General features: G+C 54.7%; 1 protein-coding gene across 1 annotated transcript; it reads right to left on the minus strand.

Annotated features, from left to right (window-relative positions):
• Positions 1-798: 798 nt before the first annotated feature.
• On the minus strand, positions 799-16,753 carry ISM2 (isthmin 2). The gene is given in 7 exon segments (XM_021099553.2): positions 799-1,427; positions 2,661-2,744; positions 3,006-3,014; positions 3,017-3,145; positions 5,126-5,492; positions 7,789-8,028; positions 16,451-16,753. Coding segments are annotated over 7 exon segments (1,491 nt in total). The 5' UTR covers positions 16,595-16,753; the 3' UTR covers positions 799-909.
• Between the last annotated feature and the right edge of the window lie 1,739 nt (positions 16,754-18,492).

The raw sequence follows: 18,492 nt of genomic DNA on the forward strand, positions 1-18,492 counted from the left end.
AGCTCAGTGCATTCAATGACATCACCTTGGGAGCTTGAAGTGGGCCCCAGTGGGAATGTTTACACCACAGAAATTGCCCAAATGCTACAAACTGGGGCTGCCCCTCCTCCCCCCATGGCCTGGCGAAATGATCTACCTAAGTAGCCTGCACATAACATATCCTCCTGGGCGGGTCCTGAGCTACCCCAAGCTTGACTGCTGTGTCCATTCAGGACTGTGCCATCTCCCAGCCCCGACACACCTTCAACCTGGACAGAACAGAGGTGTGAGCTGGACAAAGAAAGGGACCAGAAGTCGTTGACCGCCCCCACCTGGATCCTGCCATGTCTTGGCTGCCTCAGCACCTCCCTCCACTTACGGCCCCACGCATTGCCTTCAACGAGGGTCCACGGAAGGCAGCTGGGAGCTGAGGAGAACCTTCCCAGCAGGGGGTGAGGCAAGAGGGCCAGGGCCCAGGGCAGCTGTGGGCGGGATGGAAGGACTCGGGACTCCCCAGGGCTCGGGGTCTGAGTGACTCACTGCTCGGCCTGATCGATCCAGGTATGAGTGGAGAGCCCCGCTCGCAGCTGCACACAGAGCCAGGGCAGAAGGGCCCGGCTTAGAGGAGAGGAAGGAAAATGGGTGGCCAGGCTGGGACAGCGCCTCCTAGCGGGCAGGAGAGAGGCCCCCACATACACACATTTCCCAGCACCCTGGGGGGCCTTGGGGGCAGGTTCCTCCTCTCAGCCTGGGCCCTATACCCATCTCAGCCTTCTCCCCTTCCCCAGGGCAACAGCCGAGCTGCTCACCTCCCTGCCTCAGGTTCAAAGGTAGAGGGCCCGGGGCACCAGCCTGGCCTCATCAGACCTGGGCAGAGGCAGGGTGAGGGGGCTGCAAGGAAAGTTCTGGAGCACAGCCGCCCCCTGCCCACTAGTACTCCTTGGCCTCCTGCAGCTGGGCCAGGTACTCCTCCTCAGGAGGGTTGTCCGCGCAGGCCCGGCCATTGTTGGGGGGCCGCACGGCGTGGTAGCGGCTCCAGTCCCCCTTACACAGGAGCCAGGGCAGCGTGTCCACCTTGAAGTGCAGCTCAGGCGAGATGTCGGTGCTGACGAGGTCGGGCGCAGCCGCACCCTTGCCCCGGGTCAGCAGCCGGCTGCCCGCGTCGTAGCAGCAGTGCTGGGCGGCCAGCGTGCTGCTCTGCAGCGACAGCAGAGAGCGCAGGCAGAAGCGGGCCGTGGGCTGGTACACATCCAGGCGCTCCCGCGGGCCGCTGGCGTCCCTCCACCGGAAGCTGCGGCCCTGCCGCTCCTCCGGCAGGCTCACGGCCCTGTACACGACTTCCAGCGGGTACGCGCACGGGCAGCTGGGCAAGTCCCGCAGCACCTGGCTCAGGTACTTGGCTAGGAAGTCACTCTTGCAGTTCAGCCACTTCTCACAGCTGTCCACATCTGCAGAGGGCAGGGGAGTGTGGGAAGGAAACCGGTCAGCCCGCTGGTGGGGTGGGGGCTGGTCAAGGGCCCCCTGCATGGAGGGAGAAGGCCCAGGCCCCACCAGGTGCAAAGGCATGGCCGGTTAGGGCCTTAGGGGCAGGAGGGCCCATGCCAGAGCAGCAGGTAGTCCAACCTGGCCACCACTGTTGATGGATAAGAGCGACCCTGTGCCACCCCCAGCAAGCTGAATCCAAAGGCTGTGGTTCAGAATGGACACTAGCCAGGGGCTGGAGGAGGGGCCTGGGGGCCCTTTGCTGAGCCAGGCCTTGTCCCTTTAGACGCTGGATGGTAGGACAGAGCCTGGGATCCTGGGGGAGGAGCTGGGGTGGTTGGGGGCACAGACAGCACTTTTAGGCTGCTAGTAAGAAAATGCTTCCCTGTTTTAGCCACAGGCCCATTTCTCATTCTTAACTTTGCCTTTGTCAGGCTCTCTCTGTCTCTCTGCACCTCCAGTGGCCCCTCTGTCTATGCTGCCCTCCGCCCCTCTCCCTACCTTGGGAAATGTGGTCTCAGACTCTGGCCACACAGTAAATTGCCCGTGGGGCCCACTCAGCAGTGCTGTGCTTAAGCTGGTCATGTGTGTCTTTCCCCCTAAGACCTAAGCCCCCTGAGGGCAGGGAGAGGGCTTAGTCTTCTGGGAACCCCCCTGCCCCACACAGGGCCAGGTGCACCATCCCGGCTCAGTGGGCTTCGCGGTGTTGAGTATAGACCCATCTTAAAGGGGGCAGCTGCTGGCAGCCACCTGCCTCCTCGTGGGGTGCAGGTGAGCAAGAACACAGATATGGAGCGTGGCTGGTGAAAGCGTGGCCCGCTCCAAGCTGCGGGAGGAGCAGTCCTAGAGCTCTGGTCCTTGACCTATTTCTGACAGCTCCCCAGACAGAGCCTGCCATGAACCTCCTAGAGTGAACAGGGCATTGAAGCCAAAATGTCCCCACCCCATCCTGCTGCCAAGGAGAATATGCCCCAGTGGATGATCTCCAAGTTCAAGGCTCCCATCAAGACTTTCATTTCAGCAGGAATATCGATGTCCCATGGACCTGGCTCGGGGGGGCTCAGAAACACTACGGTTCCCTTCCAACTGGAAGGTGTGTGCTCTGCCTCAGTGGTGGAGGCACGATTCCTGCCCGTGCAGAGGGAGGTTTGCCCCCAATCCCTCAGGGGCAGGGCCTACTCCCCACCCCCCCGACTGACCTGGGCTGAGCATGTCCATAGCATTGTGGGCCAGGGGCTGCCACCCCTCACTGGGGAAGCCCAAGGGGTCCTCATCCTCGGCGCCTTTGGGAAGAGAGGAGGCCAGGCTGGTGGCGCTGTACGCAGGGCACCTCTGCGTCCCGATGGGAAGCCCAGCCCTCACTAGGCACTCGGCGCCCACAGCATCTGGGACAGGCCTGGGACGAGGCAGGACCACCGTGTTTGTAAGCTTCCTGCCTCCCCTCTCCTGAGCCCACCCTGTACAAGGCTTGCAGGCCCACACTCCCAGGGGACCAAGCCCAGTGTGTAAGCCACTCCCTATGCAGGAGCTGGGGCTTGTCTCACCAGGACAGGGGGCAGGTCGCAGGCACGGGACTTGGTAGCAGTGCAGGCGGAGCCGCAGGGCCGAGTCCTCCGCTGGCTGCCGCCGCTGCAGCTCCCAGGGCAGGGAGACCAGGGGCTCCACTCCTCTTGAAGCTCATGGTCTGGGTCAGGGCGGGGAGCCAGGGTGAGTGAGCAGAGCCCACAGGGTGCAGTGGTGCAAATTAGCAAAGGGTACCCTTTCCTCAGGAGGATGTAGCCCGGGCCAGGACTCCCCTAATGGATGGAGCATGGGCTGAATTTCAGGACCACGTGCCCACTCAGCTGGGTACCCCCTGCAGTGAACAGCCGAGCAAATGAAGAGGTGGCAAAACCCCAGCCCTCCACTGCCCACACAGCAATGAAGAGGAAAAGATGGCTGGAAGACAGCTGACTACCATTGGTTCGACCTTGGGCAAGTTCCCCTACAGTTTTTAGGTCAATCAAAACCAAGGTAGGGAGTTCCTGCTGTGGCTCATTAAATAGTAAGGAACCGGACTAGTATCCATGAGGTTGTGGGTTCGATCCCTGGCCTCGCTCAGTGGGTTAAGGATCTGGCATTACCGTGAGCTGTGGTATAGGTTGAAGATGCAGCTCAGATCCTTCATTGCTGTGGCTGTGGTGTAGGCTGGTAGCTGGAGCTCTGATTGGACCCCTAGGCTGGGAACTTCCGTATGCCATGGGTGCGGACCTTTAAAAAAAGCAAAAAAAGAACAAAAAATCAAGGGGGATTTCTCTTACAGTGCAATGGGTTAAGGATCTGGCATTGTCACTGCTGTGGCTTGGGTTTGATCCCTGGCCTGGGAATTTTCACAAGCTGGGGGTGTGGCAACAAAACAAAACAAAACACACACAAAAAACCCCCCCAAGGGTGACAATTCCTCCCTGGCACTGGGATATTAAAGACTGTCCCTGCTGCCCACATTAGTGACCCAGTCCTGGTCTGAGGGACCTGAAATACCCCATGACTGCACCCAAAGCCCTCTGGCTGTGTGGGGCTGAAACCCAGGGCTCTTTGTGGAACCCCCGAAGCAGTGACACACCCACCCGGCTGTCTTCACTTCCCGGCAGGCCGGAGCAGGCTGGGAAAATCAACGGGAGAAAAGCTGAAAGTCATGAAACTTCTGCCTGTTACCTCACACGATTTTGGCGAAATGGGAAAAGCGTGCTGCAACTTATTCTGAACCAATGATGAGAGGCTCTGGGCAGAAGTGCTATAACTCTGTGTGAAACACGTCTGCACCCAGAGAAAACCAGAACTGCAAAATGCAAAAATAAAAATGCACGTCACAGACTGGGGGGCAAGCTTTAGGTACGATTTTATGAACAATCTGCACTGCCATGTTGTTTTCTTTAAAAAAATTCTTTCTTTCTTTGCTTTTTAGGGCCGCACCTGCGGCATATGGAGGTTCCCAGGCTAGGGGTTGAATCAGCTGCAGCTGCCAGCCTACACCACAGCTTCAGCAACACCAGATCCAAGCCGAGTCTGTGACCTATGCCACAGCTCATGACAACACCAGATCCTTAACCCATTAAGCAAGGCCAGGGATCGAACCCACAACCTCATGGTTCCTAGTCGGATTCATTTCCACTGAGCCGCTGTGGGAACTCCAGTACCAGCACTTTAAAAGTATTAACTCACTACTCTCTACACCCAACCCTAGTCAGTAAGGGCTGTGCCCATCTCCATTTTACTGAGGAAAGACCTGAGTCACAGAGAGGTTAAGTAACTTGCCCAAAATCACTCAGCTGGTAAGTACCTCACCCAGGATCCAAATCCACAGTCTGAAAATGAGGTCAGTGTGAGTGGTGCTGTTTATAACATTTCTTAATTTGTTGGAATCTGATAGATAGGAATATATATATTAACAAATTCCTGTTTTGCTTAGAAGGTATCAGGGCTGTTGTGACGGTCAATTTAGGGGGAAAAAAAAAACCTTTGCAAGCCATAAGTAATGTTGTTATTTAGCTGATGATGGCGTTTGCTCAGACCTAAGCCTGACCTCCCAGCTACCTGGGCTCAGGAAGTGCTCGCTCCCGTTTCCACTCAGGACCTCCAGGGGCAGCAGTCGGGGTTGGGGGGCAGCTAAGATGGGGGTGCTCACCATAGCTGTCTGGCTCCTTGAAGGCCCAGTCCCCAGGGGACAGCCAGCCCTGCTCCAGGCCTCCTGTGGCCCCACTGAACCCAGGCTCCTTGTCATCGTCGTCTTCCTCGTCGTCGTCCTCCTGGTCCTCAGTCTCACTGTACTCTGGAGGGTAACCCTCCTCCTCCACTTCCTCCTCTTCCCCTGGTGCTCTGCCCTTGACATTGGTCCTCCCCTCCTCGCCCTCCAGGTAGCCCCAGAATAGGGGCCAGAAGAGTTCCTTGGTGGGCAGCCAGTTGGGGGCGCCCTGGGGCCAGCGATTGCTGGGCTCAGCCATCAGGTCCATCTCCACCTCAGCCTGGGGGTCCTCCACCACCTCGATGGTCACCTGCAGAGGGACAGACACAGGCCAGCCAGTGAGGGAGGGCTCCGAGTGGACTCCAAAGAGAGAGGAGATGATAAGCCTGGGGGGCAGGCACAGGGGGAGGGGCCCAGCCTTTTCCCCAAGGTGGCTGTTCTCTCGGCCCATCCTGTAGGCCTCCCAGAGCCCACGCAGTCACCGCCTAAGGCCTGGCTGTGCAAAAGAAGGACCTGGAGATTCCTCCCTCCCAGATTTAACTGGGGGGAGGTGGGGCCAGGTGTGGTGCTTCTAACATGTGCCAGGGTGGAGACCCACTAGTTTAAGAAAAGCTGGCTCTGTGGCTCAGGTTGCTTCGGAGGCACGGATTTGAATCCTGGCCCCATCTCCATTTTACTGAAGGATCCAGTGTTGCTGATTCAGTTCATGGCCTGAGAATTTCTATATGCTGCAGGTGTGGCCATGAAAAAAAAGAGAGAAGCTGGGTTTGAATTCTAGTTCCAGGGCCACTGACAGCCCTGAACCTCTATTTCCTCATTGGAGGGCAGGAAAATGACACCAGATGACAGCAAATGCCCGCAACAGTCCCAGGGAGGGGCGCCTCTTGCTCACCACATGGTGGACAGGAAATAAGTAAAATGCAATCATTTATGTGAAAGTAAACTCTGAAAACATCAATTTGTCTATTACCAAGTAATATGAGGCCACAGAACAAAACTGGGGGAAAAAAACAGCAAAATACAAAGAAGAAAATGGAAATGCATTAAGTAATTTAAAAAAAAATTTAAGCAATTAAAAAAAAAAAGAGGAGTTCCCGTCGTGGCGCAGTGGTTAACGAATCCGACTACGAACCATGAGGTTGCGGGTTCGGTCCCTGCCCCTTGCTCAGTGGGTTAAGGATCCGGCGTTGCCCTGAGCTGTGGTGTAGGTTGCAGACGCGGCTCGGATCCCGCGTTGCTGTGGCTCTGGCGTAGGCCGGTGGCTACAGCTCCGATTGGACCCCTAGCCTGGGAACCTCCATATGCTGCGGGAGCGGCCCAAGAAATAGCAACAACAACAACAAAAAAAGACAAAAGACAAAAAAAAAAAAGACAAAAAAAAAAAAAACAAAAAAAAAAAGAAAGAAAATGGAAATCACCCATATTCTACTTCTGACAGATAATATTTTGGTGATTAAACTTCCAAGTTAAAATATATAGACATATATAGAGACATACTCTCTCTCTCACACACTTTTTTTTTCTCTCTCTTTTTAGGGCCCCACCAGCAGCATATGGAAGTTCTAAGACTATGGGTGGAATCAGAGCTACAGCTGCCAGCCTACACCACAGCCACAGCCATGCCAGATCCTTAACTCACTAAGCGAGGTCAGGAATCAAACCCGAGTCCTCATGGATGCTAGTCAGATTTGTTACCACTGAGCCACAACGGAAGCCCTAAACAATTTTAGAATGCTTTGTGTTGTATACTTTTGTGACCTTTTTCTCTTTTGGTGAAAGTGTTTTGTAAGCTGTAGATGGTATACAAAAAGCAGGGATTATTATCATTACGGATTTGGACTGCCAGTGAAGCATGTAAACTGGAATTCCACCAAGCCCTCTGGTTTTCTCTCCCACAAAGCCCCTCCAGCGGGCAGGCCCCCTACCCCACCAGCCCACTCCATTCTTGAGGGGCCTGCAGGAAGGGGTGGGCCTGGGCAGGGATCAGACCTTCAGGCTTTCTCCTGGGCCTCCCCCCTTATTCCAGGGATTCCCTGCAGCCCAAGGAAACTTCTCTGCTGGTTTGGTCCTGACAGCCCCGCCAGGCTGGGCTGTTGGTGCCTTGCTATGGCCTAGGAAACAGCGGCTCTGAGAGTTATTTGCTCCTGGTAAGCAGTGAGAAAGTGGGGGAGCAAGGGAGTTCCTGTCGTGGCTCAGCAGGTTACAAACACGACTGGTATCCATGAGGACGTGGGTTCAATCCCTGGCCTCACTCAGTGGATTGAAGGTCTGGTCTTGCTGTGAGCTGGTTGCAGACACAGCTCAGATCTGGTGTGGCTGTGGCTCTGGCATAGGTCCACAGCTGCAGCTCCGATTTGACCCCTAGCCTGGGAACCTCCAAATGCCACAGGTGTGGCCCTAAAAAGGCCAAAAAAAAAAAAAAAAACAGTGGGGGAGGAAGTGCTTCTCCCCTGCTCCACAGGGGGTGCTCGGGAGTGACCTTCTCTGCTCCCCACAGGACCCCAGCCCTCCAAGGACTACAGGATGGGACGCCTGACCTCAGAGCTGTGCTGTTCAGCCCACTTCCTCTCCAGGAGTCCAGGGCCCAGAGCCCCCTGTACTCTCACCTGGATGTTGGGGTTCGGGGCACTCAAGTCTGTGTTGGCCAATCCCGGCAGCTTCTGCAGCTCCAGCAGCAAGGGAGCATCCTCCAGAGTCCCAGGCAAGGAACTCTGGTCCAGAGTCAGGGCTGCTGGCTCTCTGAGGGCCCGGCACCTGTGTTGGCGTGGCCCTGCCTGGAGGCGGGCTCTGGAGAACAGAGGTGCCCCCTCTTCTCCAGGAGAGCTGGGATCTGGGGAGGCCAAGACCTGTGGGAGAGAGACGGGGAGGGAGCAGTGACTGAGGTCCGGGCCCCTGCGGGCCTGGAAAAGGCTGACGATGGGGTGCAGGGGGAGCCCCGCAGTCAGACCAGGTCGCAAACTCCCCCTGTGACCCTGCACCCAGATGCATCTGCTTTAACACCTCAGGGGGTGGACGGTGTCCACAAAGCGCTTGGGCCAACAACGCCAACGTGAGGCATGAGCAGGAGGGTTAAAATCAGGTTTCTACCCGTGGAGGAAACACAATCCTACTACCTTGTTTCACAGATGAAGAAGCTGAGGCCCCGAGGGGAAGTAAGATGTTTAAGGCAGTGGTTCTGCAGCGCGGTGTGCAGACAGCTGCCCCAGAATCTTCCAGAACCTTTGTCCAAGAGCAGACACCCAGGCCCTCCCGCTCAGGGCAGGAAGGCCCAGGGAGGCCTGCAGGGGAGTGGGCAGCAGGTGCGGGCCTTTCCCGTCAGCACGCTCCCCTGCCCCCTGGCCTTCCCGAGCCGTCTGTCCATGTGGGGGCTGTATTCCCAGGCATGGCTGACCATAGCTACCTTCCTCACCTGCCCCGGCCCCCCGGGCCCAGCCTCATCTCCTGTTCCAGGCTGCTCTTATGTCAATTAATTCCCTCCACCAGCCAGGGCCATGAAGTCCACAGGACCATCCTGGCTTCAGCACAAGTAGCAAGTGGAAGCAGATCCTGGATGTCTCAATTCCTGCTCTGGCTCCGAAAGAGGAGCCCTGGGGCTCGGCACCTACCTCCAGGCGGCAGCCCCCGCCCTGGTCTCTAAACCTGGCCGGAGCTTCCTTGAGAGCCTCAGGGGCCTGGAGCCTGTGGACCCTGCCTCAGCCAGGCCACAGCCTTGACCCCACCGGCCCCCTCATACCTGGAATAGGATGGTATGTGGCTGAAAAACAGGGATCTGGAGTGTCAGGTCAGCTTGGGTTCCAATCCCAGCTCTCTCTCTTGAATTGAACGACTAGGTTGTTCAGTTTGAGGATTTCTCATTAGCAAAATGAAAAGACTAATTGCTGCCTGTCAGAATTTTATGTATCAAACACTTCCACAAAATCCACTGTGTGCCAGGCATTATTCTAGTCATTAGTTTCATCCTCCCAACAACCCTCTGAGGTAAGTGCTAGCTGTCAGTTCCTTTTTTTTTTTTTTTTTTTTTTTTTTTGTCTTTTTAGGGCTGCACCTGTGGCATATGGAGGTTCCAAGGCTAGAGGTCGAATCAGAGCTACAGCTGCTGGCTTACAGCACAGCCACAGCAAGGCAGGATCCGAGCCTCATCTGTGACCTGCACCACAGCCACAGCAACGCCGGGTCCTTAACCCACTGAGCGAGGCCAGGGACTGAACCTGCGTCCTCATGGATTATAATCAGATTCATTTCTGCTGAGCCGCAATGGGAATGCCTGTCATTTTCATTTTAATAATGAAAATGAAGGCACAGAAAGCAAGTAACTTGCCTGAGGTCACACAGACATTTAGTGGTAGAAGCAGGATTTGAACCAGGCAGCCTGTGCCCGGAGCCCCTGCTCTTTTTTTTTTTTTTTTTTTCTTCTCTTTTTTTGGCTGTGCCTGTGACATTTGAAAATTATTGAGCCAAGGATCCAACTCGACACAGAAGCAACCTAAGTCACTACTGACAATACAGGATCCTTAACCAGCTACACCACAAGGGAACTCCCAGAGCCCATGCTTTTAACCGTGATGCTCTAACTCTACAGGTGAGGAGTTCCCATCGTGGCACAGTGGTTAACGAATCCGACTAGGAACCATGAGGTTGTGGGTTCGGTCCCTGCCCTTGCTCAGTGGGTTAACGATCCGGTGTTGCCATGAGCTGTGGTGTAGGTTGCAGACGCGGCTCGGATCCCGCGTTGCTGTGGCTCTGGCGTAGGCCGGTGGCTACAGCTCCGATTGGACCCCTAGCCTGGGAACCTCCATATGCCGCGGGAGTGGCCCAAGAAATAGCAAAAAGACAAAAAAAAAAAAAAACTCTACAGGTGAGAGCGCCAAGAGTCTACTTCATAGATCAGGGGCTGTATCAATTTCTCCCCTTGGACCCCCTCCTTCTATGGTCCCCAGATGCCTGGCTCCAAGGTCCCCGCACTAAATGCTTGATGCCAGGACAGCCATGAGTCCATCTCAGCCAGGGCCTGAAGTCTCCCACTGAGTCAAAGTGTTCTGGTCTAGACAGCCAGGATGGATGAGCAGAGGACTGGCAGATGAGTAACGGAGCAACCCAACTCCTTGGCTGGCCAATCCTAGAGGCCTGGAGCATTCCCAGATGCTGCCTCCCTGAGAGTTCCCACCCACAATTCCACAGAAACCCTAACTGCAATGCTGCTCAGTGGTTCCTCTGTCTGCAGCCTCTGGTCACAGGGACAGGTAGACTTGGGCAGCAGGAGTTCAGGGCCTGCAGCCTTTTTGGCTGATTGACGTGCCCACCCTCATGGGCAGGTGGTTAAGTAGTGGGTTTCTTCTGGGGACATTTGGCAATGACATTTGTTGTTGTCACAGCTGGAGGGAGGTGCTACTGCAATCTAGTGAGTAGAAGCCAGAGATCTTACAGTACATAGTATAGTCCTCACAGCATGGATTATCCAGCCCAGGGTGTCCACAGTGCTGCAGGTAAGAAACCCTGCTCTAGTGTCAGGCCGTCTGGGTCTATAATCCCAGTGGTGGCCTGGCTTCTGACTTGTGGGCACCCTGGAAGGTGACATAACCTCTGTAAAAAGACACAATGATGGGAAAGAGCTGGTGTCCAGCAGGTGTTCCAAGTATCTGTGTCCAGCCCTCCCCGCTCTCTCTGCTCCCTGGTGCCCAATCAGACCAGAGGATGCGGAGAGGCCACAAGAGAGCCTCAACCTCACAGCCACACACGCCACCCTTCCTCTCTTGAAGTCTCCTGCCCTGTGCGCCAGTCCCTGGGGGAACTTGTGGTGGGGAAGGAGATATCTGCTCTTAGTTTGAGTTCCTTGAGAAGCCAACCCTGAGACAAAGATTCAAGGACAAGTGGTTCCTTTGCAAGGTGATCCCTGGAGACATCAGCAGGGTGGGAGAGTGAGTCAGAGAAGGGAGGCCACTAATAAAGAATGCTCCGTGGAAAAAGGAATACTCCTAATAGGTGGTGGGGCTGTAAATTGGTGTAGCCATTATGGAAAACAGTATGGAAGTTCCTTAAAAAATTAAAAATAGGGCTACCATAGGATCCAGCAATCCCACTCCTGGGCATCTATCCCGAGAAAACAATAATTCGAAAAGATACAGTATATTCACGATATATTCACGGTAGCACTATTTACAATAGCCAAGATATGGAAGCAACTCAAATGTCCATTGACAGGAGTTCCCATCTTGGCTCAACAAACCTGACTAGTACCAGGAGGACTTGGGTGTGATCCCTGGCCTCACTTAGTGGGTTAAGGATCAGGTGTTAAGGATGAGCTGTGGTGTAGGTTGCAGATGTGGCTTGGATTTGGCATTGCTGTGGCTGTGCCATAGGCCAGCAGCTACAGCTCCAATTTGACCCCTAGCCTGGGAACTTCCATATGCCATGGGTGCAGCCCTAAAAATAACAAACAAAGACTAAATGTCCATTGACAGATGAATGGATAAAAACGATGTGATTACATATACACAAGGGAATATTACTCAGCCACAAAAAAGAATGAAATAATTCCATTTGCAGCAACATGGATGGACCTAGAGATGATCACACTAAGTAAGTCAAAGAAAAATATCATATGATATCATTTAAATGTGGAATCTAAAATATGGTACAGGAGTTCCCATCGTGGTTCAGTGGTTAACAAATCTGACTAGGAACCATGAGGTTACAGGATCGATCCCTGGCCTCGCTCAGTGGGTTAAGGACCCGGTGTTGCCATGAGCTGTGGTGTAGGTCACAGACGCGACTCAGATACTGAGTTGCTGTGGCTGTGGTGTAGGCTGGTAGCTACAGCTCTGATTAGACCCCTAGCCTGGGAACCTCCATATGCCATGGGTGCGGCCCTAGAAAAGACAAAAAAAAAAAAAAAAAAAAAAAAAAAAAAAAAAAAAAAGAGAGAGAGAAATGAACTTATTTACAAAACAGAAACAGACTCACAGAACACAAACTTACAGTTACTAAAGGGCAAAGGGGGAGGGGAGGGACAAATTAGGAGTATAGGATTCACATATACATACTACTATATATAAAGTGGAAAAACAACAAGGACCTACTATATAGCATAGGGAACTATACTCAATATTTTGTAATAACCTATAATGGAAGAGGATCTGGAAAAGAATGGATAAATAGGTATGTGTAGGGAGTTCCCACAGTGGCACAGTGTAAACGAACCCGAATAATATCCATGAGGACATGGGTTCAATCCCTGGCCTCACTCAGCAGGTTAAGGATCTGGCATTGCTGCAAGCTGCGGTGTAGGTCGAGGATTCGGCTCAGATCCAGCATTGCTATGGTTGTGGCATAGGCCAGCAGCTATAGCTCCAATTTGACCCTTAGGCTGGGAACCTCCATATGCCTTGAGTATGGCCCTAAAAAGACAAGAAAAAAGAGGATCACGGGGAGGTCAATGGGGCTGAACTTCACCCTTCTCACTGGTGGGTTCTAACCCAGCCCACCCTGGCACCCCGTGGAGCCCTCAGAGCACACCCTCCAAGCACCAGGGCAACCTCATGCTGCATGTATTTGCACCGGGCTTTACACTGGGTTTATTGCTCCGCTCTTGCCATCCTGAAGGGCTTAGCGAGCCCACATTTTCATTCTTGGGGCCCTGAGAACTATGTAGCCCCAACCCCCTGAATCCTCACAACCACCCTTTCAAGCATCTTCCTCACTTCCTAGATGGGGCAGCCAAGGATCAGAGAGGTGAAGTAACTTGCTCGGGGTTACACAGGGAGCCAGCAGAGCAGGTTTTGAGGCAGGTGTTCTGGCTGGAGAGTCTGTGCTCTTAAATCCTTGTGCTTTCCCAGCTTCAGGCAGGGGCTGCACCCTCTGGTTTGCTGCCTACCACTCTGGGTATGGAAGGTGCTGACTGAATGAAACACTAGAACAGGGAGTTCCTGCTGTGGTGCAACAGATTGAAAATCTGACTGCGGCAGCTCAGGTCGCTGCAGAGGCGCAGGTTTGATCCCTGGCCTGGGCATAGTGGGTTAAAGGATCTGGCATTGCCTGTGGCGTAGGTTGCAGCTGCGGCTCGGATGCAATCCCTGGCCTGGGAACTTCCACATGCGGTGGGTTCTGCCATCAACACACACACACACACACACACACACACACACACACACGCACGCACACAGACAACCCTTGTAGAACAGAATGTTCGGCTTTTCGCATCCATCCTTCCCTTTCATCCTCAATAACAACCAAGTGAGGTGACAAGGGCAGGAACAAGATTAGAACACAGAGATTCAGTGAGGTTGGGACTTGCCTGGGACCGCTGAGCAGCCAAGCCTCCAAGCCCCTGTTCCTGACCTTCCCTCTCTCCCTCAGCCAGCTTTCTGATGGGTCCTACCTCTCAGAGCAAGATGAATGGTCTGGAGGGAGAACGCAGGTCCAGGTGCAGAGAGGTGCCCAGCTGCAGGCCAGAGGCTTGGCATCACACAGACCTGGGTTCCAGTTCCCCTTCTGTCGCTTACTCACTGGTTCACTGACTCACTGGTTAGGCTAGAAAGACCCCAACCAAAGAAGGCCAACCTTCAGGAAAATAGCCTGTTTCTCAGTACCCCCCACTTGGCAGGTGAGACCTTTCAACCCACCACACCTCCTGCAGTCCAGGCCCTGCTGCCGGGCCACCAGCTGGACCATGGGCCAGGACTAAAGTGTTGCCAGAGTACCGCTGCCCACGTGCACAACACTTCCCCGGGCTGGGAAGCACCTTCCTCTGTGTGGGCCGTCATCTCAGCCCACACCCTCGCCAAGTGCTCCTTCCCTGGCAGCTGACTCCCAGCCGCCACAGCATGAACTTCCCCAGCTCTGCCCCAAGGGGAATCCTTCCTGCTGGTGTACCCAAGACAGGGTTGTGTGGTTCTTGGCTCATTCAGCATCCAACAAACTGTATGGCCCCAGCCCCCACGTGTGCAGCCCCTTCTGTCGGTTGGGCCCCTTCTCACCCAACCGACAGAAGGGGTTCTCTTATGCCCACTCAAATGTAGAAGTAAATTGAGGCTCAGCAATAGGCCTCTACTCACAGTTTTGATGTGTAACGGCTTTAGCTCAAGCACACATCATCCGGACTCCAGAAACAAAGTTTGAGCCGGATGGGACATGGAGATGACTTAGCCCCTCATTTCAAATGTCAGAAAATGGTCCAAAGTGAGTCAGCCATGACTTAATTACCCACTGGGACCAGAACCCCAGGCCCAGGGCTCCAAGTTCTGTTTTTCCTTCATGGCACTAATTTGCTCGAACGTGTTTTTGAGGGCTCTGCCAGGCTCTGTACTAGGGCTGGAGACGTGACTTTGGCTCTGAAATAACTCATCCTCTGAGCTGGTCTTGGGGGGAAGATCTGGCAAACATTCTAAAGATAATTACAGTATAAAGCACTAAGTACCAAAGTATAACATATTTATGCCAAATGAGTGGGAAAAATGCCAATTCAATTAATTAATTTTATTTCCACTGTCATCTCCACGGAGGAGGTGGAACTGGCCAAAGGCTGTTCAGTTCCTCTGGCTTTGTCTTCAGCAGTGGCTCCCAACAACAGGCGGGAATGGGGGTATCCCTCAGGGAATAATGTCTGGCTCTGTCTGCAAGTGGGTGCTGCAGGCATCTACTGGTAGAGGGCAGGGAGGTTGTTAAATGCCCTACAATGCTACAACACACAACAGTAACTGCAGAGGCTGAGAACCTCTGGTTACAGATGTACTCACAACAAGGCCAAAAATTAGATCTTGGGGGAGAGGCTAAAAAAAAAAAATAAAAATCTACGTATTATAATGGTTTGCAACCCTCCAAAAGACTGTGGATAGACTTGTCATTTAAATTTCATGAGAGGAGGCACTTAGCATAAAAAATAAGTCTCCTTCAGAGGAAGGGCAGTCATGAAAAAAAGGTGGATAAACGAGTCCACAGAGACCTGAAGTGCAGTGGGGGGTGCGTTCTCCCCATTGCCTCTGGAGGGCCTCAGCAGTCTGGGCGCTAGCAGGGCCACAGGCTGAGCTCTCACTCACTTCCCTGTCTTCTGCACCTGCCACTGGCCCTGCGCTCTGCTCTGCGTGTCCTCATCTGGAACGTGAACCACTCTGGCCTCCTCCTTGACTTGCCCAGAGCATGGGAGGGGCCAAGACCCCTACCACACAGGCCCGCTCCTGCAAACCCTGGAACTAGTCGGGTGGGTTTTGTCCCCCTGGGGACGAATGTCCACTACAGTCCAGGAGGGAATGGCTGGGCTGCTGACCCCTGGTGATGGGGGACGGTGCCTTCTCATCGTGTCTAAACTACTCTTCTGTCTCACTTCTCTGCCTTCAGTCGCATCCAAGAGCTCACTCACAGCCCCCCCACCCCCCCACCCCAAAGCGCTCCTCCACCTCTTACCGACCTCTGCTATGTGTCCAAGTATGTAATAATATAAAGGTCCTTAGCAGACCTCTCCCACCCAGACAGCTGGAGGCCCCCATTTACTACCTCACCTTGTTTCATTCTTTTTTTGTGTGTGTGTCTTTTTAGGGCCGCACCTGTGGCATATGAAAATTCCCATTCAAGGGGTCTAATCGGAGTTGCAGCCACTGGCCTACATCACAGCCACGGCAACGCCAGATCCAAACCTCGTCTACGACCTACACCACAGCTCACTGCAACACCGGATCCTTAACCCACTGAGAGAGGCCAGGGATTGAACCCACACTCTCATGGATACCAGTCGGGTTCGTTACCGCTGAGCCACAAGAGGACTTCCTACCTCACCTTGTTTCATTTCACACCCCCAAAGGACTCAGATCCTTTGCAGATTTGATTGAAGAGGCTGCACCAGGGGGTCACTTGACCGTCGAACCTCAGCAACTCCCGCCCGTCAATTCGCAAAGAGCAGCGGTCCTCGCCCACCCTTCTGACTCCTCCAGGAGCGCGCACGTGGATGGAGCGGCTGCAGGACAGGTGTGCTCGGGCGACGCGACTGCGGGGCCGCAGCACTCGGAGAGGAAACAGGGCGGTTTCCAGAGCGTGTGCACACATCAATTGGCACAAAAGTGAAGTTTCTCCCCAGGGTGGCCCGCTGCACAGCCTGGGAGTGGGGGCTACCGCAGGTCTAGCGCACCTGGCCAGTGTTCGGTGCCCCAGGACATCCGGGCCGGCTCCTCCCTCGCACTCGTGGGCCGCCGCTGGCGTCCCAGCCCCGCTCGCCGTGCTGTCAGAGCGCGGGGCCAGGGAAGCAGAAACCCGGGCGCCGCAGCCTCGCGCCCCGCCGCTCACCTCCGCCAGCCTCGCGTGACTCCCGGGCCGGGGCGCAGGGCCCCGCGGCTTCCGCAGGGGGAGCCCTCGCCCCGCGGCCAGCAGCGCCGTCAGCAGCACCACGCCGAGGAGGAGCCCCGCGCGGCCGGGGAGTCGAGGCATCATCTCCCCGCCGAGGGTGCTCCGCCCGGCACCTTCGCGCCTCCAGGCCCGCTCCGGCAAGTCTGTTCGCGTCGGGCCGCACCTCCTCCCGGGCGGGAGCGGGGACGACGGCGCAGGCCGGGCCGCGCCAGCGCGTGGGGCTCTGAAGGGGCGCCCGGGCGGCCACGGGGGCGCGCGGGGCGGGGGCACGCGCCTCGCCGCCCTCCTGGGCCCCAGCCTGGCGTCGGCGTCCGGGCTGCTCTTCCAGTCAGCGCCCGGGATGTCTCCCTCCCGCCCGGGAGGGGTGGCCCCTCGCGCTCCCGGACAAGTCTTGGCCCAGCACTCCCTTTGATCTGGCCGCCTCCCCACCCTCAGTCCCTGCCGCTGTCGCCATCGCAGCCCCGAGCGAATTCCTGTTCGGGGGATTCGCAGCCCGCCGGTCGGCGTTCTGCAGTCCGGTGCTGCGACTTCTGCGGGGTCGTCTTCCCGGCGGGCGAACCGAGGGCGACGCTGGAGCTCATGGATCGTCGAGGGCTTCGCGGGCGAGGGCCGCGAGGCAGCCCGACGCGGGAGCCTTCAGATCTTGGGCAAATGTTTATCTGTGCACCAAGGTAGGTTGGCTTGGGGAGGAAGGCCTGGAGGTAACTCCGCCAGCGCTCTTCCAGCTCCCCTGTTGGAGGTGGACACGTGAAAAACACCTGCCCCTCTGCACCCAGTTTCTTCAGGCGTTCTCAGAGCACTTCAGAAGCCAAGCGAAAGTTGAGACGGGTGTAAGGACAGCCACTAGTGGTCAGAAGATCCTACCCTGCCGCTGGGTGTCACCTCCTTTCATCCCGGATAAAACAGTGGGGCCACCAACTCCCTCTAATGAGACACTCGCAGGGATCCTCCTGTGTAGAGACTGAGCATCATGAAATAAAACCTCAGCTGATGATAACGATCAGGAGGATCTCTGGCAGGGAGGATTTTAGTGGCCTGGGTGGGGACTATTAGGCAACGTCAGCGCCTGTGACACGGGGCAGGTCAGTGAGACATTATTAGGAAGATGCTTACCCAGGGGTCATATGGAGAAGCCCAAAGGCTGCCTGGTTTCCAGCCTTAGAAACTCTTGGGAGACCGGGACAGTTCTGAGAAACCACTCCTATCCCCAACGGCATGGCACAGGACTCTGCAGTGTTTTGAATAGTGCATCACAGGGATTATAAGGTGGGCCACAGGAATTTGAATATTGCTTCTGCCATTTACTAAGGTGATACTGGACAACTTCTTGGACCCCTTGGTGGGTATTTTGTCATCTGTAAAAGTGTGGGGCATGGGGGAGGGGCCACCTACCTCACAGGTGCAAGGAGTAAGTGAGAATCTAAGGACATATATGTGTGTATGTATTTTTTTCTAATTTTCTTTTTTTTGAGGTAGCCCAGGCACATGTAAATTCCTGGGCCAGGGACTGAATGTGAGCCGTCAAGGCTGCCACCTACGCAGCAGCTATGCAATTCTTTAATCCACTATGTCCAGGGATCTAGCCCATGCCTTCCAAGTGACCAGAGCCGCTGCAATTAGAGTCTTAACCTGTACTGCACTACAGGGAGAACGCCTAAAAACACACTTGTTTTAATTGTGCCATTGAATGAGTTTTGACACATTTATACATCCAGGTAACCACCACCTACCTCTTCACTCCAGTCTCTTTTTGTGCACTGCAGAAAAAAATATGCTTCAGTGGACAACAGTGCATTGTCTACCTACAGTTCTTCCTTTTGAGTTACCCGATCTAGTCTTTCACTGTCTTGGGGCCATTTTACAACTTTGTAGGTTGGTAGGTAACTAATAGAGAAGCAAAATAATTATTGTCTATAGAAATGCAAATTTTGTCTTATCCTGTGGGGGTTTGATTGACTGGTCTCCCCCAGTATGGAAGAAAT

Source organism: Sus scrofa, chromosome 7 (assembly GCF_054392235.1).
Source record: "Sus scrofa isolate SSC_HxYL_T2T_F1_AM1 chromosome 7, Sscrofa_HxYL_maternal_Yorkshire_Landrace_v2.0, whole genome shotgun sequence".
NCBI classification, from domain to species: domain Eukaryota; kingdom Metazoa; phylum Chordata; class Mammalia; order Artiodactyla; family Suidae; genus Sus; species Sus scrofa.